A 25,811-nucleotide genomic window follows, 5' to 3' on the forward strand; every position below is an offset into this window, starting at 1 on the left:
ATCCTGCAAGGCTGGTATTATGTTCTGTCACTCCTGCATCCTTCCAGTAGGCAGTGCCTTTAAAGATAAACGCTGCATAAGGGGCCTTATTCATCTTAGGAGCTTATGTAGACCGCCAGCTGCTAATGTAGGTTTTCTTACACAGTGACATCTCTGACCCCTTGAGTTTTAACTGCCTAATGGGAGAATGTAGAAGTAACAAAAAAATGAAGCTTCTAAGTCACCTTAACTCATTAGTTCTTCCCCAAACTGGATATCCGTTCTCTGTATGCGTCCATATTTGAAGGCTGGTCTTAGGGTGAGGAAAGTTTTAAATATTTTATTTAAAAATATTTGATTTATGTATGGATATTGTGATTACAAAAAATGGAAAATGTAATAAAAAGGTTTTTTTTATAAGGAAAGTTTTAAATATTTTCTTCCTTTCCTCAGAACAATATTCAGCAAGTGTTCCAGAAACTGCATGCACTACTAAAAGAAGAATTTAGCAAAGAAGATCTCCAGATTGTAGCCTGCCCTTCAATGGAACAGGTACGTAAGAAAACCCTTATTTTAAAAATCCATTCTGTGTGAACTATATTTTGGGTGAAATTCAGTCAGATCAATATATTCTTTTAACTAAATTGTTCTGAGCACAGGAAGTTTGGCCCCTGAATAAATTTTGCAGATGGCTTTAAGACAAAAGCAGCACAAATGCTTGCTTTTGGGTTATGTTGACAGGCTAGCAGAGCATCCAGAAACAGAGCTACAGGATGTCTCAGATCTAGGCATGAGCCAGCTGTTGTAGCTGGTACAAGGGCCTTGCTCAAAACTTTGCTTTGCCAGGGGTCGGCAAACTAAGGCCTGAGGGCCGGATCAGGCCCAATTGCCTTCTGGATCCAGCCTCTGGACAGTCCAGGAATCACCACGTGGATCTGTTTGGGCTGCGCCATTTCCCCTCCCACCACGGCAGCCCCTCCTCCCTCCTGGCTTCTCCCTGCCCTGCGGAGGTAGGGGGCTGGGCTTTGATTGGTGCTAGTCAATTCGAAGTCTTGCCACCTGCATGCCCAGACCTGCCACCCACCCTGTCTGTCCATGGGCATACCTGGCGCCCAGGAAAGCTGGCCCAGAAAGTAGAGGTGGCTGTGCTGCTGCCGGCTCCCAATCACAGGCAGAGCAGTGGAGGAGGTAGGAAAGCAGAGGGAGGGGAGGGGCTGGGGGAGAGAGAAGCCCCCCTCTGCCAGGATTCCTGCTGTCCAGGGCTGGGGTCAACCCCCGATTGCATCTCCTTTCCAGAAATGTATATACAGTGGTACCTCGGGTTACATATGCTTCAGGCTACATACGTTTCAGGTTACAGACTCCGCTAACCCAGAAATAGTACAGTGGTACCTCGGGTTAAGTACTTAATTTGTTCCGGAGGTCCGTTCTTAACCTGAACCTGTTCTTAACCTGAAGCACCACTTTAGCTAATGGGGCCTCCTGCTGCCACCGTGCTGCCAGAGCACGATTTCTGTTCTTAACCTGAAGCACTATTTCTGGGTTAGCGGAGTCTGTAACCTGAAGCGTATGTGTCAGGGAATCAGGAGCAGGAGCAATGGGGAGAGAGGAATTGGAGAGCGAAGGGGAAGAATCCGAGGGCAGCGTAGGGGAGTATGACAGTGGCCCGAGAGATTCCATGAGCTTCTCCAGCGAATCAGAAGATTCCCAGAAGGGGGCGCCGATGGTCAGGGCAAGGGGGGTCCCAGGGGGGACGCATCAGAAACAAGGAGCCAGAGGGGAACCCCAAAACAGCAGTGGAGGATCGGGACCAGTTTCCCCACCAGAGCGTAGTGGGGGGGAAGAGTCACATGTGTCAGGGGCAGCGTCTCCTCCAGAGAGGGAGTCAGGGCTGACCACGCCTCCATCGGAGAGTGGAGGAACGGAAGGGAGGCCAGTTGCAGCTAGCCCCCCCGAAGGGGGAAGCAGTGACAGCAGCAGTGAAACGGTCAGGAGGAAAGCTGCTGGCTGGGCGCGCGCGCCAAGTTCAAATGTGCAGGCGCGCGGGACAGCAGGAGACCCGGATGGGGAACCAGCTCCTAAAGCCCGCTGGAGGGAGGGAGACGGCTCAGGGGAATCAGCGTCAGAGGAGGCTAGAAAGGGCGAGACCCCGGCGGGCAGGCGGACCCAGAGGAGGAAAGAGCAGCGGAAAAGGTGGAGCAAGGCTAGAATCTTAAATTGGTGTCAAGGGGGAGGAGACTCAGACGGAGCATCAGCGGTCTAACGGTTGAGACGTAGAGCTGCGTGCTGCGGCTCTGGAAGTGAAACTGAACTTCAATAAAGACTTTTGTACTTAACAACGAAGCAGCGTTGGTCCTTTGTGAGCTGGGACCTAGGGTAGCTCTGACAGTATGTAACCTGAGGTACCACTGTACCTCAGGTTAAGAACTTTGCCTCAGGATAAGAACAGAAATCGTGCTCTGGCGGTGTGGCGGCAGTGGGAGGCCCCATTAGCTAAAGTGGGTCTTCAGGTTAAGAATAGTTTCAGGTTAAGAACAGACCTCCGGAACGAATTAAGTACATAACCCGAGGTACCACTGTATAAGTATATGTGTGTGTAATCCGGCCCGCCTCAAGGTCTGAGGTCTGCTAAAAAAGTTTGCTGACCCCTGGGCCATGCATGTTTGTGGTATGGTGTGCAGAAGTGACCAGGAAGCCACAAACTCTTCCTCTGTGTGTGTCTGTACGAGAGGGAAGCCCGCACGCCTGCCCAACGCACAGGAACGAGATTGTGCTCCCATTGAAGAAGCCTCTTTTCCTCCTCTGATTCCTTGCAGCGACGGAAGCGCTGCTCTGGGCAGCAGCCCTATGTATTACCCTCAAATAGTTTCAGATCTCCATATCCAGGACCTTCCCTGTGCCAACTCCCACCCCCAAATTTTACTGCTTCTGTAAAACAGGCGTTACGAGTTCCACAGTAGTGAAACTCCTTTGCCGTTTGCCTTCCAGGTAAATCTCCTTTTGTCAACAGCAAAGTAGTCCATCTTTGAGAAGCCTCTTCAAATTGTCTGTCAGGCAGTGAAATGGACATTTATTTGAAGCCAACACGGGGTGTGCCATCCTACATGCTTTTAGCATCATCCATCTGAACGTGAGGTGAACAAGAAGAGGATGAACACCAGTATGTTATAACTTTTTTTATAAAAAAAATAAAGCAGAAATACTGCTTTATTCAGAACAATGGTCAGCTTTTTTGTTTGTTAGCATCTACCTACCTTGACTGAAAACATGTTGGGGTTAAATTCTATTTGCTCCCTTACCCAATTTTGTTAACGTGTGTTTGCTCCTTTTCCAAGGGATGTGCTGAAAATAAATTGGAGAAGGCAGGGACCCAAGAATCTCTTTAATAGAAGGCATAAGTGTATGTACAAACCTTCCCACACTATCTCAATAAGCCTCCAAATTGCACATTCACAAGTCATCATGGTGCTGCAGTCAGTGAGTGGTGAAGAGAGTATTTGTGAAAAAGTTTTCATTTGCCCTCCGGCAGTAAGTCTCAGTTGAAGCTGTTCAGCTGTATATCAAATGGTTTAGCTGCACGTGCAAATGAAGCACATTGTGAAAATTTCTCCAGCATTTGACTGGTGCACTGACACTCACCATTTCTTAATAACTCTAAAAAGAAACCCAATTTGCCGCAGTAAAATTGTGTGCATAGGATGTGTAGAGAAAGCTATGCAATCGAGGAATTTCCATAGAGAAATGCCTTCTAAGTTTGAATTACTGATATGTGAAATAATTCATTTTATAAAAATGAAGCTCCATTAGAACTTCTGTTTTTTTTTTAAAAAAAACAGCAGCAACTAAAAACCTTAATTGGAGTGGAGATCTAGCTTGCCTTCTTGCTTGTGGCAACTTTATCTCATGCTTTTTAGTTTACGTTAAACCAGAGTTTCCTAACCTGCCACCCTCCCTGTCTCTAGCCAGCTGGAGGGTCACAGAGTCTCTTCTCCCAACACTGCTTTAAACATTTCTCTTTTCAAGATCCGCTGGATGCTAAAATGACTGTAAAATCAGGAGGCTAGTGTGAACGAGGAACAAAAGGAGGCAGCACTAGTTATGGAGAGAAGGAAATAAAACTTAAGTTCCAACAAACTTATATGACATTAAGGTAATTCCAAAAAAAATACTTTGAGGGGAAAGCCATCTTCATGGTTGGGGTGGAATGAATAAGAAAGCTTTTATAGTGACGAGTTCAAATTTGTAGAAAGAAATAAAACTCCCATTACCGCTTTGCTTTTATTCATAAATTGGTGGTTGGGGGGCGGGTCTGCATATTAGTGGTGTGTTTTTAAAGCAGCTTCAAGCTGTTTGCCTGCCACCCATTTGACAAGGCAATTGGCACCCGTTGAAAGCTGTTACTGCAAAGCAGATTTGTTGTAAAATGACGTCCTGTGGACTTCGTATCATGCTTTTCAAGTAAATTATGGCATGATTGCTGCATATGAAGTTACAGTGTATTTTAATCAAATTTTCTAAGCATTCGAATCAGTTGACCAAATCCTTTTGTTTCTAAAGCAGAATGCCTTTATCCCACCCACCCTGTGTCATCCTGTTCTAGCAAACTTGTATAAAGCTTCAGATATTTACGTATAAAAATAGTGTACATAATTTAAAACGTTATCAAAGATTCTTTATATTATTTGACTAATGTTCCTCTTTGTCCCCCCCCACACCTTTTAAATAAAAGTTCTGCTTTCTTACTTCGAGATAGTTTTGTTTTGTCTACGCTGCGCTAGTTGCATGTGATTTCGAAAAAGGAATGGCTTCTTTAGGAAAAGTCCTCCCCGGTATTTTCTGAAGGCAAGTTCCTTTTATATTTATTTATTAAAAAACTTATTTGAGCTGTTGCCACCTCTTGAGACATACAACACACAGTTTGCTTTAGCTATGCTTCCTTTCAGCCCCGGTTTTTGTATCCTGTGTTGCGGATAATTATCGTCATGATAATTTGGTTGTTCCTTTGTGGAATGGAAGGTGTGCACTCTGTTCCTGTTGCTTTTCCATCCGAAAGTATATTTTTGCAAGCCTCACGGAACTCCAGGCACTCCTGAAGGGTAATCATTGTACACCCCCCACCCCCCAAAATGTGAGGGGAATGTATTCCATCCATTCGGTCCTCTATTCCATCATGATAAACCCATATGCAGGAGTACCGTATTGGCCCGTATATAAGCCGCACCTTTAAAATTCAAGAGGGAAGAAGACAATACCCGAATATAAGCCACTCCCTTAAAATTCTGCAGGCATTCACACCCGCAAATGGCAAACGTGGAAGAAAATCCTACAGTGATATCGTAAAAGCCAATTTTCGTAAGGTCACGAATTTAAGCCGCACCTTAACTTTTCACAGTCGGAATTTGGGGAAAAAGTGTGGCTTATATATTCGGGCCAATATGGTATTTGTGCAGGACTGGGGGAGCTCAGGCCAGGATTGTCCACCTTTGCATATTCTTCATTTATACTGCCTTGGCAATTTCTCATTCCAAATGTTCCCGCAAATTTAAAGACAGCTTTAAAAGAGGATCAGACAACTATTTGGAAAATAAGGTGATCAGTGGCTACTAGTTGCAGAGAATCACAATGGAGGAGAGCACTGGTGTGCTCTGGTCTGGGTGCGAGCTTTCCCCCAGACATCCCCCCCGGCCTTGGAGGGCCCCAGGATCCTGAATCAGCAAGGGATTTTCTTACATTCTTGCGAATACAGGCACCACCAACCAGAGGCTGATGTTTACTAAATCACTTCTGTAAAAGAACACACTTTTAATTCAATCTTTCCATTTATTGTCAAATAATAATCCACTGCAATGAGGAAACAAAACGCAAAAAAGTGACTTCTTGATGGGTAATGGGTGAGCACGGAACACGCATGTGTATTATTAAAACTAAAAATGGCATCGAGATGGTTACATACGGCCAATATGGTTAAGCTCATGATTTGCACCTATCCAATCCTTTTTCAATTTTAATGCCACGTCTAAACGCTGCTGCAGATAAAAATGCAAACAAAAAAGCATTAGAAACCCATTAAAATACGTTAGGAAAGCCGTTCTCTGGGACCCTCTCCTGTGCAAGAGCTGCAGTAGACTGTAAATCATTAACAATCCTTAATTATGAAAATGTTAGCTCTCCAAATGGATGGAAGCAGCATTTTGTGGCTTAGTTGTAACTGAGCTATAATTTTGCTAACCCCTCGTATTTAATGTGATTGTACATGGAATAATTACTTAATATAAATAAAAATGGAAAAGTCTTCTTCTTTACTGCCCTTTTTAAAAAGCTTTCAATGAATTTAATTTTCTTCAATATAAGTTATTTGTAAGTCTATACAAAGGCAAATATACATATATACAGTCATAATATTAAAGCACTTCGATTGACTTTTTTTTTGGCTGATCTTGTGGGGGGGTGGGGAAGAGTCAGCAAAAGATAAATCCTGCTATTTTGGAGCATGGCTATTAATACAACGAACTGCAAACATGCTGACCGTGAGTTAGTTGCTGTTACTATGAATAAACTGTATAAAAGCATCAGCAGAAAAATAGGATTTTTTATATTAAATAAATACAGCTTATGACAAAATCGCAATCTAAATCTTTGCTAGTTGTACTTGTCCATGACCCCTTTTCTCTTTTTAAACAAAATGAAAAAACCAACAGGTTCGTTTTGCACGGAAGTGCAAAATTTGGGAAATTGGCACTGGAATTCTATGCATGCTTACTCAGAATTAAATTCCATTGAACACAATGGGGCTTACTCCCTGGTAAGTGTGCAAAGGATTGCAGTCAGAGAAGTGTATAATTCAAGGAGATCCAAAACAAAGTGGCTTTGGAAATCCAGACCTGCAGGTTGCTTGTACTTTTCTGTGTTTCTTTTCGGAAAAGACAGGCAGAAAAATCACATTTGCCACCAATTCTAAAAAGGCACATTCAGGAATATTTTGCCAGAATATATCCACAACTGAGAAAGATGCCTTGATAGAATCTGACTGCTTGCTCTATTATTTGGTGCTAAGCCAGACATGTAAGAAGCAACTGCAAAAAGAGAGAAGGTAGAGAGTTGTGAATGAATGGATCACTTTTTCTTACCCTACCAATCGCCTGGTCTGCCATGAGTCCACTTAGGAAATTAGGTGACCTGAAATCACTGCAACTGACTTCCAAATAAATCCTCCTGCAGGAGCTATTCCAGTTAGGAGGACGAGGAAGCATTAGTGGCAACAGTTATGCTTTAAAATGCACACGATTGGTGTGGGGTGTGTTTTTTAACGCAGTGTTCCTCCAAAAAGAATGCACTAAATTCTCACAAAGGCACAAACCACTGGAAATGGCTTCAGCACAAGCGCCTCTGGCAGAAATGTAGCTTTAGGAAGCTTGTGCAGATGACATTCTGAGTCGATCTGGCCCAGAACATGCAGTGGGCAGAACTTTCAGGATATGTGTGGAAAAGCTGGGTCAAAATGCCTAGAATGTGGCTGGATAATGTCAAGCAGAATAGAATGCAACATTTTATCGGCCGGTAACGCCAAATCTTAATGACCGATCAAAGATCCAGGCTCAGTTCTTTTTGTCTGCCTCAAGGCACAGTGTCAAGACCGCTGCCTTACTTGCTGTTTCAGTTAAGTGCAGTAAAAGTAGGTTTCTGACAGCCAACTGACCAGTAAAACAAAATAGAAGATTGCAACCTCAATAAAAGGGAGGAATAGGAAACACAGAAAAGCCTGCTTAAATCTGGTGTAGTGAATTAAAAGATAATGGGAGGATGATCTTGGCAATGTGCCCTTCTATATAAAATGGGTCTCTGTAAATTCCTTTCCCCTTCATATGTGTTAAGGTGCACATTCCAAAGGAAGGGAACAAGAGCTGCATGAGGTTTTAGCAGGATGAGACACCAACTTCACCCTCTGCCAGCCGGACTGCAGTAACAGATTCTGCAACCAAAATGCATTCACTGTTCTCGTGTTCTCTTCCCCTCCCCACCCTGCTTACATTATTTCACACTCCCATCTCATTGCTTTCCCCCAGTTTCACACCGCGGAGAGCAATACTCAATACTGAACAAAAGCGAAGTCTTATCTTGCCACCCCTGAAGGTTAAAAGCAGACACAAAGGCAGCATTGTAAGCGGCTCGGTACTTTGCTCTGGACAACCTTTAAAGGAGGCAAGAGCTTCAAGTCAGTCCAACACTTTACCACATTCACATCCACGTCTCCTCGCTTGTCGGCTACATTCATGAAATAAGTCTTTTCTGAACATTTTTTTCTTACAGTTTCAAACCCAGGTCCTTCTCTTTGTCTGTCTGTCTCTCTCTCCTGGTGAAATCACCAACGGGCTAGCAATGGCTTTTATGAAGATACAAGTTTCACGTAGTTGCCTGGGAAAGTACCAAACTGTTGTGTTCTCCGGGATGTGCCTGTTGAGAAATAAAACAAGGACAAACGTGGGCGTGGCGGCCCAAAAAGCAGGCTTTCCATCTTTGCTTTGCTATCGCTGTGTAGCAGGATAACACGCAACTTGATCCCGTGAAAGGATCCTCCACTTATTTGGTTAGTGCATGGGGTTAAACCACAGAGCCTAGGGCTTGCCAATCAGAAGGTCGGCGGTTCGAATCCCCACGACGAGGTGAGCTCCCGTTGCTCGGTCCCTGCTCCTGCCCACCTAGCAGTTCGAAAGCACGTCAAAGTGCAAGTAGATAAATAGGTACCACTCCGGCGGGAAGGTAAACGGTGTTTCCGTGCACTGCTCTGGTTCGCCAGAAGCGGCTTAGTCATGCTGGCCACATGACCCGGAAGCTGTACGCTGGCTCCCTTGGCCAGTAAAGCAAAATGAGCACCGCAACCCCAGAGTCGTCCGTGACTGGACCTAATGGTCAGGGGTCCCTTTACCTATCTCCAGATAAGGCTGAAACCCAGCCTAAAATTATGGAGAGCTGCTGCCAGTCTGTAGACAACACTGAGCTACGTGGACCAATGGCCTGTGACTGTCTTCCAAGAATGCTGAAACACATGCTGTCCAATGGGACAGAGATCTGATGTGATGCCCCTTCTCCTTGGAAGTCCACACCAGAAGAGCTCCCTCTTTTTCCTCAAGTTTCACCTTAAAATAAATCTTTTCAGCGGAGCCTGGCTTAATCCTAGCTGAAATAAAAGACCATGTACCGATAACTCTACATCTTTTGGTCCTTTGCCTCCCCGCCCTTTTGTCTTCTTCCGCATCAAAATTCAGTTTGTAAGATTCCTTGGGCAAGATGTGCTTTTAAAAATCGCTCGAAAGCGTTGTGCACACTGATCGCTCCAATTTGAAATGATTAGCTGGAGGGAGGCCCCGTTTCGAAATAAAAGTATTGGTCTCAAGCCACAGTCAGTGAGTGGGTGTCAGTCTGGCAATGTTCGAAGAACAGGGCGGAAGAGCAGGGAAGGAAGAGTTGGAAACTGGAGCCAAGTGGAGGGCATTTGGCTTGTGAATGCACAGCACCAGATTCAAGGGCTTGGCTTGAGCTGAAAAGACGTAAAATAGACTGAAACGGTTTTTTTTAAAAATCTATTGGTATGAAACAGGTCTTTACGACCTATTGCATGAGTGATTGGCTTATCCATAACTACAATAAAAGTAAAATAACGGTCTTTTCCCAAAGGATTTCAGTTTATAAATTGTTTTCGGATGAGCATGTGAATAATAATTGCCATTATTAGACAACAGTTGGATCAATTAAACAGCCTCTTGCAACAGTTGAAGGTTTTAGAGCAGTCTACATATGCCGTAATTATCTGGAATTCCAATGGGGGGTCAACAGTAAATTTAGTGTTTTGGAAAGATTCTAAGGTAAGGTGTTGCGAAATCTATTTGGGGTACAAAAATGCATGGCCAATGGTGTTCTATGTTTGGAGGTCGGTTTCCCAATGGCTGAAAATTCAGAGTGAATATCCTCTCTAAACTACTAGCTATATTTACTTTGTCTACATCCGCAAAGCCTGTTACAAATCAGAATGCACTAACAGCATGTGTGTTCTTTCTTGAACACCTAGCAATCAAAATTGGTTACCGTTGAGCCTTTCTAAGGAATTAATGGCTATTTTGAGGCATTCTACAGTTAAAACATGCCTGAGGAAAATAAGTTTATATCAAAATATACCCAGGAAATGTTGTTCTCCCTCTATACATGCTGGGAAGGAAGGGAAAGGATCATATTTACTAAATGTGGTGGCTCAGATAACCCTTTCCGCTTAATGAGATTTAATGCTGTACAGTTGTTTAACTGGTGGGTCATATGGCAGAATTTCTTGCTGCAGAACATCAGTGTGTGTTGGGGTCTGAGGAAGTAGAAACTGATTCATGGATCTTTCCCATCCCAGTGCTATTTCTACAGTAGCTTGATAGACCTGCTGCTTGAATCTTGCCCAGGAAAGTTTTTGGGTTGTCAAGACAATTTTCTATTGGTAGGGGGGGGTCACAGGGAAAAACATTAAGATTTGTAGCTGCTGCTGTTGCTGCTAAAATGCATAGCAAACTCACAGCAGAATATATGCAATCACTCTGAGTCAAGTAGATTATTAGAATTATAGCATGTATGCTGCTCTGGCTAACTGTAGATTTTGTGTAAATAGGTCTGTGAATCAAATGGATATCAATTAATGTTCCCGTTAATGTTTTAAAAACGAGTTGAAATGACAGATGTCACGCTCACCAACAAACCAGCCGTCATCACACTTCTCCATGACATCTATGATATCTCCATCTCTTAACTCCAGCTCATCTTCATTCTGCGGGACATAGCTGTACAATGCTTGGTAGCTAAGCCTGAAAACGCACAGAAACAGTGGAGGGGGGTAGAATTAAGGGAAGAGATTGCCAGCCACTATTAACAATATCCCTCTTGTAACTAACTTTCTTCAAATACAGATCCAATGATGATGATTCAAATTTGTATACCACCCTATACCCACAGGTCTCAGGGCAGTTACAAGATAAAAATCACAATATAAAAACACAAAATGCATAATAAAACCAAAAACCAACCCAATAACCCCCCCACACATTTAAAAGAGCATTGCATGTCTTTAAGGCCTGGTTAAAGAGGAACATTTTTGCTTGGCGCCTAAAGGTGTATAATGAAGGTACCATGCTTCTCTGGGGAGAGCATTCCACAAACAGGAAATCTGCTGGGATAGGAGTCTAAATTTCCTCTGCCCTCTCTCAACTTTATCCAACAATATTCTGACCGTATTCAGTTCCCATCAGCTCCCTCGTACCCTATTCTGCACCACAGACAGCCCCTAAATAAATATTGAAACCACGGGACCAGATCAGGTGGCAAGGAGTGGCACGTAGAACTTCATCCAGTGGCCCTGTGGCACTCTTGATGGCAAAAGTGTCTACAGGACCTCACCGGGGAGATTATGAGCTGCCACCGCCCTTCTGAAGTCTTCCAACTAGCAGGAAGTTCCAAAAGTCCACACCAAGGTACCACACATCCATCTCCAGACCTCTGATCCATGATATTTTAAAAAATGAAGACGAGTCTGGTAGGATCAATAGGGCACAATTTCCTCTTGTGATCTCAGCCAAGACCACAAAACCAAAATACTGGTGAGTCCCTTGTGTTAAATAAGAAAAGCCATCAAACTAAAAATTGTGCTGTCTCCTGCATTCCATCCATCAAATCTACGACAGCTGCTGAAATGAGGTGGCGAATGCATTCCCTTTCGGACCAACTTACAGATCTTGTGGCGCGTGGTTCCTGTCGAGGCTTGTTCCCAGCGGCAGGACTTGCGGTTGCTGAGAAATGATGAAAGATGATTTATTGTCACTATGGGGCCCCTTGTGGCAAGAGACAAGAGGCTGAGAAATTGTGCTGCAGTAATGAACGGACTTTTCCGCAATGTTTAAGATCTCATTGCAAACGGTTTCCTGGGTGGTAGAGACAGTGCAGGGTTGACATCCACGGAGGGGGGGAAACACGTCAGAGGACAGTGAACAGGGGAAAGTGGGGAGGAGGGAGGGATAGTCAGTAAGAGATGGGGAAATCCAGTTGTAGCAATCCAGTAAGACAAGACAGTGGTAGATCCAGCCAGTGAAGTGTAGAGGAATCCAGGTTGAAAGCATGGAAAAACAGAGGCAAGATACAGAAGAGTTTGCTATTTAGTTTTAGATATATAGATTGACGTATTTGTAAAAAAGCAGTAGCAGCAAAAGATACTGGAATTAGCAAGGACCTCAAATTCACATCTTCCAGCTTTGAGTGCGTCATTTCAAAACACATCACATGCATGCAGCCAAAGTTCTCCCCCCAGTGCTACAGATATTTAATGCCTGTGTTTCCTTTGTCTACAGTAGCCTTTGTTTCAGGAAATTTCAGCTGCTGTTCAAATGGCCTAACTGCGCACCAAAACTCCACATAGAAGCCAGGTGTTTGCAATGGCACCTGGTTCAGCTCACCCTAAATCAGAGCCTCCATCTCGTGTACTTGCGACAGTGGTGGCAAAAGAATTAGGGTTGAGAGTCAAAAAAATTATTGTGCACTGTTGACATAACCAAACCCGCTCTGCCCAGCTCTGGCATTTGGGGCTCCTTTCCCCCCCAAATACTGGCACGTCTAGACTACGATGTCAAGAAGCAGGTAACAGATGCTTTATGAGTGCAGCACTGCACCAAAACGTTGCAGGCTGAGATACTTCTGGTTCAGGGATACGGTCACTCTGGTTTTTGCTCTCTCCTTCCACAAATCAGGCCTCATTTTGGGTCAAGTGACTATGCTCACTGGCCTGGGGCTTGTTCCATGCCCTCCAACATTTCTCCAATATAAATAAGAGTACGTCCCCTCCGATGTTTCTCTGATGAAAATAGGGACAACCTATTCCATACCGTCCAACATTTCTCCAGTGAAAACAGGGACATCCTAAGGGGAAAAATGGACATTTCAGGATGAAATCAGAAACCGGGACAGCTTCTGAAAATCTGGAACTGTCCCTGGAAAATAGGGACACTTGGAGGGGTCTGCTGATTTCCTCCTTCCATTTTTGTGTTTGTTTTGAATGAGGACACAGTTCTTCTCAATCCCTACTATATAACAATCTTTGGACTTCTACCTCCAGAAACATTTAAAATAGCTTCTCAGGGTGAATTAGGAAATGACCTGTCCAGAAAATGAGATGGATTATTCAACCTCATGTCAACATCTATGTATCTCTTCCTCCTCACTTTTCAGCCATTCCATTCCCTCTCCCAGGTGGTTCTCGCAACCCCACCCAACCTCAGTCAGACAACATTTCATGCCACTGAGTTCCTATGAAAATGGTTAGGGGGTGTTTGCTCCCTTTAGGGTTCCTTTCTAAAGATTTTTTTTTAAGCACCTGCAAACCTCAGGATTACTGCGATTCTGCTGGTACCTCTTGTGTATGGTATTGTTTTGCTTACACCTCCAGAAGTATGAAATGGAAATAAGAGAGAATGGCACTTGTATGAACAATGCTAAAATGGGGCTGCAGATATGAATCTCAGGCGATCTTACCACATAGCTCTTTTCAGATTCTGTGAGATCTGGTCCTGGCCTCAATGAATGATGAGAAGGCTGTGTGATCACCAAAGCACATGGTAAGGGAGACATTTTAGCAAATGCACTAGCAAGTCAAATTCAAATCATAGGAAGAAAGCAAAACAAAAATAAACAAGGGAAATTTGACATAAATGACAGTCGCCACTGGATATTATTAAACAGCTGTGCCATAGAGCACATTGTGACTCTGGCAAGAAGGATTAGAAGAAGAAGAGCTAGAAGATGAAATGATGGGTTAGCAAAACAAAGACCGATGTTCAAAAAAATATTATGGCACAGTTCCTCTGGGAGGACACAAAAGAGCACAACCTCTAGACTCCGTGATTTAAAGGGGAATTACCGGGGGAGGAAGCGGAAATGTGCAGAATACATAGGAGCACTGCTTGGAACAAGAAGATGCGCTTTGGAGCCCCTGGTGATAGGATTTGCCAGACAATGAGATGAATTAGCCTAGAATTTTCTTATTCTTTTCTCCTCAACATTCTGTAACTCCAGACGGTCACGGGGGGGGGGGGGGAGGGGGGCTTTTTATATATAGAAGCACATGCAAGCATCAAGCACATTAACTTTTTCTTTTAATTTACACACCTATGGAGGTCCTTAGGTATGTTCTTTACTTTTCATGTGGGACCATTTTGCTTCCAAACAGGTAGGCATTTGATCACCCATGTTTCCTATTAAGGGGATTTTTGGTAAATGAATAAGCTACAGCCGTACCTTGGATCTCGAACGACTTGCAAGATGAATGGTTTGGGTCCTGAACGCCACAAACCCGGAAATGAGTGTTCTGGAGCTTCCTGCAGCCAATCGGAAGCCAAGCCTTGGTTTACGAACATTTTCAGAAGTCGAACGGACTTGCAGAACAGATTCCATTCGACTTCCAAGGTACCACTGTTTTATGAAACTGGGATGCACCCAAGTTTGAAAGCAAATCGGCCCACAAAGGAAACAACTGTGCAAAATGGCTGAAATATAACTGACCAGGAAATGCAATAATGTCACCTAGATTAATCAAGATTATGCTATTTTTTAAAAATTCCACTGCATGTTAATTAGCTGACCAGTTTGTGAGCTAGGGTGTTTGTGTTGCTTTAATGCAATTGTCGTGGTTTGTGGTTTATTATTATTTAATGATTATGTTACTTATTTATTATTAGATTATATTATTATTATGCTTTAGGCATTTCTGTACCTGCGGACCTCTTCATCCCTGCCCCAAAACGTGTGCATTTATTATTTTATTTCACAAAATTTATAAACCGCTTGATTGTAAAGCGGGGTGGGGGTGGCAAACCCACGTCAACACGGTTTCACAAAGTGGTGTATACGCCTGCCAATTTAAGATTGTATTCTAGCCACAAAAGCTCAGGCCAGAATACATATTTATTTGCCTTTAAGCTGCTATGACCACAACTGCCCCTCTTGGGGGGAAAAGAACAAATTGGAGTCCTTTCTGCAGATATGAGAAGCAGGCACAGGTGATGCAGATAGGAAGGCTTCCAAGTTTACACTTTGCTGCTAGTCTCGACTCATTTCCCTTTTCTGTATCTCTCCCTCCCTCCCTTTTATATACCGTATTTTTCGCTCCATAGGGCGCACCGGACCATAGGGCACACCTAGTTTTTAGGGGGGGAAATAAAGAAAAAAAATTCCATCCCGCTGGCATAAGAAATACAAGACAAACTCGGGGATACCCAAATACCCTGGCTAACACCCTACCAGCTCCATGCCTTCTTAAACTTCTCAGCAGTAAAAACAGCAGCCATTAGGCCTTTGACCACCTTCAAAAAACTTCTCCAGACAGCAGAGGGACATGGCAAAGGGATGGTATCCACAAATAACAAAATACTGCTCCAGAATCCCACAAACCTCCTCATCTCAATCAAAAAAACAAGGGGAGCATGACATAGGTTACGAAATAAACCCTACCCAATGGACTAAACTGTGGTCAAAACCACCCTTTAATCTCAGCCAAAAAAAAGAGAGGAAACTCGCTCAGAAACTTATCTACAGATGGTACCTAACACCACGTAAGTTGGTGCTGATATACCCAGAAACCTCACAAAAATGCTGGAGAGGTTGCCCCTCTACAGGCACTTGCCTCCATATATGGTGGGACTGCCCCAAAATCAAACACTTTTGGACATCAGTCCTACTAGAAATATGCAAAAGAACAAAGCAGGTATTAGAAGACACTTCAGAACTGGCCTTACTGAATGTGTTCTAAGACGATAATGCACACTCACGCTACAAAAAGCCCTTAAGCCAGCTACTCTCAGCAGCCAGGAGCGTCATAACTAGACACTGGCGGGACCTGTTCCAGTTCCAGTTAAACTTTTTATTGCACTAGCCATAGGCCATGGCATCATTCAGAAGGAGAGCAAGAAGAAAGACAACAATAACCATAAAAATAATCAGGCACCACACATACAATAAAACCACGGCCGCGGCTACTAAAATTATTTGTTGCATTAAATAGAATAGTAGAAGATTCTCAGGTAAGATGTGCCAAATTAAATATCCGAATCCCCTTTGCAGTTGACCTCTATTTTTTCTAGTTCTTTCCTCCTGATCTTCTTAGCTGTCAACGCATAGAGTGCTACTTTATAAGTAACAAAGTCGTCAGTGTCATTCAGCAGCCATTTCACCCTTTCCACCCTATTCAGATGTGTTCCATTCATAAACGGGGGTTTTATAAATCGGTCTCTTGGGTCTATATATAACGGGCACTGCAATAAATAGTGGCACAGGACCCCCACGCAGGGTTGTCCACACAGACAAAGTCTCTCTTTGTAATGCACCGTATTTTTCGCTCTATAAAACGCACCAGACCACAAGACGCACCTAGTTTTTGGAGGAGGAAAACAAGAAAAAAAATATTCTGAATCTCAGAAGCCAGAACAGCAAGAGGAATCGCTACGCAGTGAAAGCAGCAATCCCTCTTGCTGTTCTGGCTTCTGGGATAGCTGCGCAGCCTGCATTCGCTCCATAAGACGCACACACATTTCCCCTTACTTTTTAGGAGGGAAAAAGTGAGTCTTATAGAGCAAAAAATATGGTACTTTGCCGTACCGGACCTGTTAGGAGTGAACATGGACCACTGGTACCAAACCATATGGGAAACAGCCCTCTCAGAAAAGCTAACGAAGAAACTGAAACTAGCACAGTGAAAAATAAAAGAGGACACCTTCACCCCGGTGTAGCTCCCCCCCTTTATTACACACACAGCCCAACAAGACAACAGCAAGAACCCACTGATAGCATAGGTAAGTTGACCTAACAACCCCTCCCTAACACAAGCAAACAGAACTCATTGCAGACCACCATCCATGCCCTGGGACCCCCAACCTCTCTCACTGCCAATGAAAGCTTAACAAATAGCAAGGGAACCTACCCACGTGATTCTGACACAAAAACCTTGCCTTGCCAAAAAGTTATGCACAGTTTATATAAGGACAGTAACATGGAATCCTGGCTGAGATTAATAGGGCCTGTGCTAATTTAGCACATTAGGCAGTGTTCCATAAGTGCACCTTATTCATCCCTGTGAACATAGAAAAATGATTTACATTGAGTCAGATCTTGGCCCATCTAGGCCACTGTTACCTATTAATTAACACCAGATACAGCTTTTTCCATGTCACTCGTAATGAAAATGTTTCCCACCCCACAGGGTTAGTTCAACCATTTGAACTAACCACTTGTGAAGCTAACGACCTTAAACCTGACCAATTAATATTCTCAATGAAGACAGGATCTTGAGGGGAAGGAAGATCTTGAGAGGCTGCTAGCAGTCAGAATAACAGCCAGAAAAATAAAACACAGGCAAAAATATAAAAACAGTTCTAAAAAAAAATCATGGTATAAAATAGTAGGAAGGACCTGTAAAATGCCCGATATGTTTTACTTAAAGTCTCCTTGCGGGGAACAAGGAATACGGTTTTCCTGTTAAGGCAATACCTTAATGAAGACATGCTATTGCTTTAATAGGAACTGTATTGAGACCCTGAAGAAGGTTTTGAACTGAAATGGGTTGAACGTTTCCGAAGGCCTTTCTGCTATTTTATAAAATTCAAGTACTGTTTTAAAGTTTCCTCCCTCACGCCTTTTGTGCTTGGTGCTGTACATTTCTTATACTTTTGCTAGTCAGAGCAGACAATTGGCTCTTAGATCAGGCATAGGCAAACTCCAGCCCTCCAGATGTTTGGGACTACAATTCCCATCATCCCTAGCTAACAGGACCAGTGGTCAGGGATGATGGAGGGCTGGAGTTTGCCTATGCCTGTCTTAGATGGTCTCTGGCTCAGATTAAGGCAACAACAATGTACCGCATTTTTCGCTCTATAAGACGCACCAGACCACAAGACGTACCTAGTTTTTGGAGGAGGAAAACAAGAAAAAAAATATTCTGAATCTCAGAAGCCAGAACAGTAAGAGGGATCACTGCGCAGTGAAAGCAGCAATCCCTCTTGCTGTTCTGGCTTCTGGGATAGCTGCGCAGCCTGCATTCGCTCCATAAGACGCACACACATTTCCCCTTACTTTTTAGGAGGGAAAAAGTGAGTCTTATAGAGCAAAAAATACGGTATTTATCAGTCCAACCTAATCTAATACACATAGCAATTTACTAAATATAAAAGATGTACTTGACCTCTGAAATTCACATGTTGATAAGCAACAGCAGTGAGCATGAAATATCAATCGATGACATTCCCCCCAGCTCCCAAACTCCCGTGATTACCTGTGGGACGTTGACTGTGCGTGAGAGTCTGGGAGGTACTTGTGTTCTAACCGCAAAGGAAGAAATTGCAGAGGGAGACAGAAGAGTAGATGGAGAGAATGGTTTTGCGTTGACAGACTTTTAAAAGGAAAGAAAAGTTGGTCAGCAAAGGGAAATGACCCGTCGACACATCATTGCAGCAATGATGCTCTTACAAACAAGAAAACGTGTTCTGAACTCGGTGCAAATATCGTCAACAAGTCCATGCAAAAAAACAGGCATGCCTTTTCAAAGTTGCTGGGACCCATATTAGTATTGCAAGCTTAATGCGCTTTGAATGAATGTTGTTAGGTCAATGACATGACTCCCCTGAAAACATTAAGACAAGAATTAGTGTGCGCCTGGAAATATATTTACTTACAAATTCTATCCCTTTCCGGTTGTTCCTCCACAGGTCTCAAGGGGTTAGGCACACAGCATGCATTTTAAAAGTACATTTTAAAGCTGAGAGCTGTAGATTGTAAGGGGTCTGGGAACTGTAGCTGTGAGGGGCAAACTACACTTTCAGGGATTCTTGGGGGCAGGAGAGAGGCAAATTTCATGTATTGTGTGTACGCAGCCTTATGCCAAAACCAATGTATGAGATCCGGTGTTATGTACTGAGTTGAACAGGATCCAAAATGCAGCAGTCTGATTGGTCCTAGAACAATAGGATTCAGAATGCAGCAGTCTGATTGGTCCTAGAACAATAGGATTCAGAATGCAGCAGTCTGATTGGTCCTAGAACAATGCAGCAGTATGATTGGTCTGCAGGAACCACCCAATCCAGCTCCAGGTGGAAGTGAATCCACAACCTGATTGGCCTACAGGAGAATTCTGAAATTAGCCAATCACGTGCAGCCCATTGTGTAAATAATGTATATAAAGCAGATACTTTGGGGAAACATTCATTCCTCCTCACCACTATGAGCTGAATAAAGAGCATGAAATCCACTCTTGATTCTGAGTATATTTCATCCAGCTGAAATAAACACCTTTGGTGCTTCTAAGAGTTTTCCCAGCCTGCATGTTACTAGTCCAGGTCTACGACTCGTTGGCGAGTACTATCATCTCCCCTCCTGAGATGGACGCAGACTAATGAATTCCTCTCCAGTTTTGCATACTCCATCCCTACTAAAACAGCCTCACAGCAACCATATTTTTTGTCCTCCAATGCAAAAGACCCAGCGCCCTGCAGCCAACTACCTACCGTATTTACTCGAAGCTAATGCTCACCATTTTGGGGCCAAATTATGTTGTGAAAATTAAGGTGCGCACTGGATTCAACAGCACGTATACATTCGCCGGCAAATGCTCTCTTTTTTTGTTTCAAGGTACTGAAAACTGAGGTGAGCGTTAGATTCGATGGCACATTCGACTTGAGTAAATACGGTACTTTCACTGTCTGGCTGATAGTACCATAGGCTTGCCAGTTCTGCTGAGATTCAAACCCTCAATTAAATTGGGTGGCTGGAAAAGCAATAGATATATGCTGGAGGCAGAGGAAGGCATCGAGAAGCCCTTTCCCTGGAGGACCAGAGAAGAAGCTTTTTCACTGCACTCCTCCACTCCCACCCCTCAGGATTACCATTAGCAGTTGTCTGGGTGAGTGCATCAGTTTTGCTAAATGACACCATAGCTTAAAGAGTGTTTTCCATTTGGGATACCTGATCAGGGTCCTAACATCTTGCGGGAACACGGACTACAGCTACTTTGCCTACAGCATTCCTTGGATCACGAAAGGAAAGCTGCTCTCAAGACACATCCTTTGAGAGCCACCGTCCAACAGACTAGGCCAGAGCTTTCCAAACTTTTCATGTCGGCGACGCCCTTTTTAGACGGGCATCCTTTCTGTACACAGCAATTCAGCTTTACTAGCAAACCGAAGGTCAAACTAACCCCTTTCCAGGAGCGTTCGCACGACACAGCTGCACACTGCAGTCGACGCACTAATGTGTCACGACACAACAGTTTGGAAAGCTCAGTGTTATGTACTGAAGTTCTCACCCTGGGCCAGCAGGGGGATACTGTAGATAGTTATGCAAATAAGGGATCGAAAGTGACGTTCAGTGATTTCGCTCGGTGTTTCAGCTCAGTGATTCAGCTCTGCTCAGAGGGTGGCTCTGCTGTCCATCCATCCCACCTTTGTCGCCAGTGTTAAGTTGTGGGTAAACATATCAGACGACACAGCGATTTTCCAAACAGCTCTTATTTATTCACAGGCCAGGACAGAACTGAACTGAAGGGTTCAGTCAGCCTGCTTATATAGAGCTCCAGTACAACGTTACTGTAACAACTTTCTAAAACTATCCAATCACTGAACATCACTTTCGATCCCTTATTTGCATAACTATCTACAGTATCCCCCTGCTGGCCCAGGGTGAGAACTTCAGTACATAACACCCTGGACTAGGCTATATATGAGAACCACTTCTCAACCTGGGACCCATCCCAAAATGATCTTCACTCTGTTGACTCTTCCAATGCGACCGGCTCAGGGGACAAAGTTTTGTTGTTAGTTACCGTCAAGCTAGAAGGAATATACCAGCTAGAACAGTGTTCCCCAGACTTAGGTCTCCAGCTGTGTTTGGACTACAGTTCCCATCATCCTGACCACTGGTCCTGCTAGCAAGGGATGATGGGAGTTGTAGTCCCAAAAAAACAAAACAAAACAGCTGGAGGTGCAAGTCTGGAAAACACTGAGCTAGTGAGAGCTGCAACCCGGGTCAGTAGCACACACAGGCAACACTCAAACGTACGGCGATGTTAACTTCGGGACACACATGCAGAAGAAATACCTTGATGACCCTGCTTTGATTTTCCCTCTGTTCAACTTGCTTATAACTGCACATGGGGCTACCTCCCTGCTCCAGATACAGCGTGCTCTCCTCAATGGTGTGAAGAGGTTTCTTTTGTGAGCTAACGGCCTTCTCCGGCTCTGACAGGCCCCTCGCCCTACAGATCTCAGGGATGCCACCGCAACTTCTGTTGGCCGTAACGCAATCCTCCCTCTCCATTCTCCGGCTCGGCCCTCGGCTCTTCTGCAACTTGCCTTGGTGTTCGGTGGCATCGCTGAGCTCTGAGAGGAAGCTGTCGGGGCTGCAAGGCGAATCGCAGAAGCTCATTTGCGGGGAAGGGGAGCTAGCAAACTTCTCTTCGCTCTGCCGGGCCGCCAGGCTGAGGTTTTGGGCGGGCGACTGAGGCTCGTAAGGGGAGGGAGGCAGCGGGGAGACGAAAGAGGTCGGGGTCGAGGAACTGGACATGTTAGAGGGATGGAGGCTGATGGAAGGCGAGGGGCTGGCCACCGCCGAAGGGGTGAGATAGTCAACGTTGCAGAGAGAAGCATCGGGAAGAGGTGGTAATGGAGGGGTGACGGGTGGAGCGTGGCCACGGGGTGCCCCCAAGGTGAGGGAAATCCACTCGGAGGTGACGGCCTGCAACTCGGGAGACAGGGCTGGGCGCATGGGGGCCATAGGTGGAGGAGTTGGTGTGAAAAGCAGCTCAGAACTGGGAGACTTGACAAAAAAGAAAACGAGAAAGGAAGAACGAGAAAGAAAGAAAGAAAGAAAGAAAGAAAGAAAGAAAGAAAGAAAGAAAAGGTTATTAAAAATAATAATATAAAATGAAGCGTGTACAGCAAAAGAATGGAAAAAAGGTGGAAAAGCCAGTGCATGGCTGAGCACTGACAATTTAGGGTGTTTCAAAGGTTCAGAAATAGAGGAATGGAAACAAGCGTTTGCAAGAGCATACAGGCACTACTGACAGCGGGTGTCAAGTTCTGCAGATACATGAAGGTAGATATATGCAGGTTTCAGTATATGGTTCAATAAGGGTGCCATGAAGACATGATTCTAGGAGGGACGCAAGCTGGCTGCTGCAAATTCCCTAAAAAGCTGGGAATGGGGGATTTAAAAATCCAGTATGGGTGGGGTGGGAGGAAGGCGGAATTCTTTTGCCGCTCATGATCCCTGAAATTGTGTTAATTTAGCTGTGCCAGATGTTACTTATGGTATTGGGGTGCCACCATGAGAAAAATAGCTAAAGATACTGATTTTCGGGGGAGGAAAGACACGCAGGCAGTGGTGGTAAGATTCAGCACGTCTTGCCCTATATCAAAATTTAACATTTCTTTCACATGAAGTTTATAACGGTTACTGTTCGTTCAACAGAATTACACAGGCTGCATTCAGACATCGTGTTTATATTGCATTTTTTTTTACTGGTTATAATGCTAGTGCCCCTTTCCTGATTTCTCGTGTTCTTTTCGTATTGCATTACGGAACTGCGGCTTGTTGGCGGAGGAAAGCTTTGAGGTAATTCTTGGATATTTACAAGCCAAAAGATGGGGGGCGGTGGGGGGGGGGAGGAAATGCAGTCTGGTTAGAGGTCTGGCCTGAGCAATATAGTCTGATGTGAGATTTCATGAGATGGGAAGGTGGCCATCAAAATCCCTTGGTCCAGTATATCTGAAGGAGCGTCTCCACCCCCATGGTTCTGCCCGGACACTGAGGTCCAGCACCGAGGGCCTTCTGGCAGTTCCCTCACTGCGAGAAGCCAAGTTACAGGGAACCAGGCAGAGGGCCTTCTCAGTAGTGGCGCCCGCCCTGTGGAACGCCCTCCCACCAGATGTCAAAGAGAACAACAACTACCAGACTTTTAGAAGACATCTGAAGGCAGCCCTGTTTAGGGAAGCTTTTAATGTTTGATGTATTACAGTATTTTAATATTTTTTTGGAAGCCGCCCAGAGTGGCTGGGGAAGCCCAGCCAGATGGGCGGGGTATAAATATTATTATTATTATTATTATTATTATTATTATTATTATTATTATTATTATTATTATTAATTTGGTCATTCCCCATTATAGCTGCCTTTTGTACCTTTTATGAATTATATTCATGAGTTTAGTTTTCGCTACATTTTGGTTTTTTTTTTAATATATATGGTGTGGTGTCCCTGGAGAGGGATTTTAAATTCAGAATGCTTTTGGCGGAGTAAACAGCCATCTGCACTCCTACTTTGCCTCCATCTGTCCTCCTGTTATTCTTTTTCGATGTGAGGAAATGTAAAGTGATACATGTTGGGATGGATATTGCAGCTTCACGTCTATACCGATGATGACTAGGAACAAGTGTTGGGGTGGCGAAAAATGTTACATCTGTGTACTGCGGCAATAGATAGCTAGGACCCACTCTGGTTGCGACTGCAATTGGTTTGAACTATTTTCTATGTTGTGTTTTACATTGTTGTAACCCACCCCTGGGACCTTGTGGAGAAGGGAGAGTAATTAATATAATATTGAATGTCAAATGCCATGGGATATAACACTGCCAGGATTCTAATCCCTTCCTGGTGTAGTGACATTTGGAACAGTATTGGTCACCCCACCTAGAAAAATGGTAAGAGCTTGGATGCACAAAAATCCAGACAAAATGACCAGAGTCAGCCTTCCCAAGAAAAACTTGAGAGCATTTGGGGTCTTACAACTGCAGGTGACTAAAAGGAGGGACAGGGACGTGGGTGGCGCTGTGCGTTAAACCACAGAGCCTAGGACTTGCCAATCAGAAGGTCGGCGGTTCGAATCCCCGCGACGGGGTGAGCTCCCGTTGCTCTGTCCCTGCTCCTGCCAACCTAGCAGTTTGAAAGCACGTCAAAGTGCAGGTACATGGGCCTCATGGGCACCCCTGTCTTTAAGTACTTTAAGAACAGCACAGGTGTAAAGTTCCCTGTTGTTCCACATCCAGCTTCCCACAATGTTTCCGGGAAGTACAGAAGTCATAAAGGCATTAGCCATCCCTTGCTCTTCCTCCCCAGCAACCGCCAGTCGGTAGCCTAGCGCCTCTCAACCTGGCAGTTCCCAAAGAGAAGGTTGCGGTGGCCTTCCTCCTCTGTTCTGCTGCTGCGAGCTAAGCCTGCCAGCCGAAACTCAGGCTTGGTTTTTCGCCTTGCTCCAGACAAATTGTTCTTGGTTTACCACTCGTAGTTTGGAGAAGGCCCGGGTTCATGGCTGATCTCACCGCAGCAGAGCAAGGAACTGTTATCAGGCTTGCCATCTAAATCCTTTCACACCACCACATCTTGTGATTGCAGATTCCAGAGATTACATGTAAAAAAGCGTTTCATTTTCTCTTTCCTGCATCTACTCTCACTCAATTTAGTCTTTGCATAGAGTCTAGGATTTTCACGGAGGTAGAAAGAATTCTTTCTATGCCCTTTCTCCACACTGTTATAAACCTCTTATCACGTCCCTCCTTTTAATAAAGGTAAAGGGACCCCTGACCGTTAGGTCCAGTCGTGACCGACTCTGGGGTTGCGGCGCTCATCTCGCTTTATTGGCCGAGGGAGCCAGCGTACAGCTTCCGGGTCATGTGGCCAGCATGAACAAGCCGCTTCTGGCGAACCAGAGCAGCGCACGGAAACACCGTTTACCTTCCTGTTGGAGCGGTACCTATTTATCTACATGCACTTTGATGTGCTTTCGAAGTGCTAGGTTGGCAGGAGCTGGGACCGAGCAACAGGAGCTCACCCCGCCGTGGGGATTCGAACTGCTGACCTGATCAGCAAGTCCTAGGCTCTGTGGTTTAACCCACAGCGCCACCCGTGTCCCTTAAGTGATGGGGAGTCCTAGATAAAATAATATATGCTGCTTTGTGTATATATAGAATGTATGTTTGGGTGCAGTGTCCGTCCAGCAAAGCTAGGAGACTCAACAGGCTGCTTTGCTGTAAGTCTACACCCTTCTTTAATAAAAGCACTAGAACAGATCACTCTGGCGCTGTTGATACCTGTGAACCCAACTCCTAAGAGCCCTCCTTTGGGCCAGTGGTACAGGACAATGAACTGCAGTGACAATCAGTTGCTCATTTGACCCAATTGGTCCTGCTCATCTAAAGCTGCAATCCTACCGGTTAGGCGGAATCCATCTCGTGGTCTTCAGAAAAACTAAAGCTGCCTAACTGCATTCATGATTGTCATCTAAAGGCTTGGCAGGCAATATATTTTCATAGGAACGGAAGCCTCCCTCTTATCACGCATGCGCTTGTTTCCTTTTTTTGTTCCTCAATCACTGCCAAACTGCTTTCCAGGAGATTTTCTGTAGTGGCTCGGGAAGCGTCTCTTAAAATCCCAAACATAACACAACACCCTTCTAGGAACAAAGTCAGCATTGCTCTGGTAGATACCGAGCAGCTGGAACAGGAGGGGTAAATGTACAACTACTTTCTACCCGTGCTTATGCTGTTTGGGAACTATTTTAAAAATATGTGCATGTGGTTCATTAAGAAGTGGGTGCTTACCAATTTTACCACATGGCTGCTTATTTTTTTTTAAAGTATAAGGCTATCCTCTGGGCTTTGCCGTTTCTAAAACTATTTTCTAAAACTGTGCTTGCCTCTGAGCAATGTACACACTCTGCCGCACTAGAATTATTGGTGCAAAGTTCCAATTCCTGCTCAGAGTTAAGGAGGAATGCATAGGCAAAGTCC

General features: G+C 44.5%; 2 protein-coding genes across 51 annotated transcripts in view; one reads left to right on the forward strand and one right to left on the reverse strand.

Annotated features, from left to right (window-relative positions):
• Positions 1–8,431, forward strand: part of COG3 (component of oligomeric golgi complex 3) — a 51,212-nt gene extending 42,781 nt beyond the window's left edge. The window contains exons 22-23 of the mRNA XM_083615596.1: positions 433–531; positions 2,968–8,431. Of these exons, the coding sequence (XP_083471722.1) occupies positions 433–531; positions 2,968–2,997 (129 nt within the window). The 3' untranslated portion in view covers positions 2,998–8,431. The remainder of the gene's footprint in view (positions 1–432; positions 532–2,967) is intronic.
• SORBS1 (sorbin and SH3 domain containing 1) overlaps positions 5,780–25,811 on the reverse strand; it is a 192,319-nt gene continuing 172,287 nt past the window's right edge. For 33 of the 50 annotated variants that reach the window (XM_083615433.1, XM_083615434.1, XM_083615429.1 and 30 more), the window contains 6 exons: positions 21,127–21,843; positions 18,311–18,427; positions 13,525–13,584; positions 11,734–11,924; positions 10,702–10,814; positions 5,780–8,430 (listed from right to left, as the gene is read on the reverse strand). In XM_083615433.1, the coding sequence (XP_083471559.1) occupies positions 8,363–8,430; positions 10,702–10,814; positions 11,734–11,924; positions 13,525–13,584; positions 18,311–18,427; positions 21,127–21,843 (1,266 nt within the window). In that variant the 3' untranslated portion in view covers positions 5,780–8,362. The remainder of the gene's footprint in view (positions 8,431–10,701; positions 10,815–11,733; positions 11,925–13,524; positions 13,585–18,310; positions 18,428–21,126; positions 21,844–25,811) is intronic. The other 17 variants (XM_083615387.1, XM_083615404.1, XM_083615411.1 and 14 more) reach the window with 3 other exon arrangements.

The sequence above is a fragment of the Podarcis filfolensis genome, assembly GCF_964270895.1.
Source record: "Podarcis filfolensis genome assembly, chromosome: 5".
NCBI lineage: Eukaryota > Metazoa > Chordata > Lepidosauria > Squamata > Lacertidae > Podarcis > Podarcis filfolensis.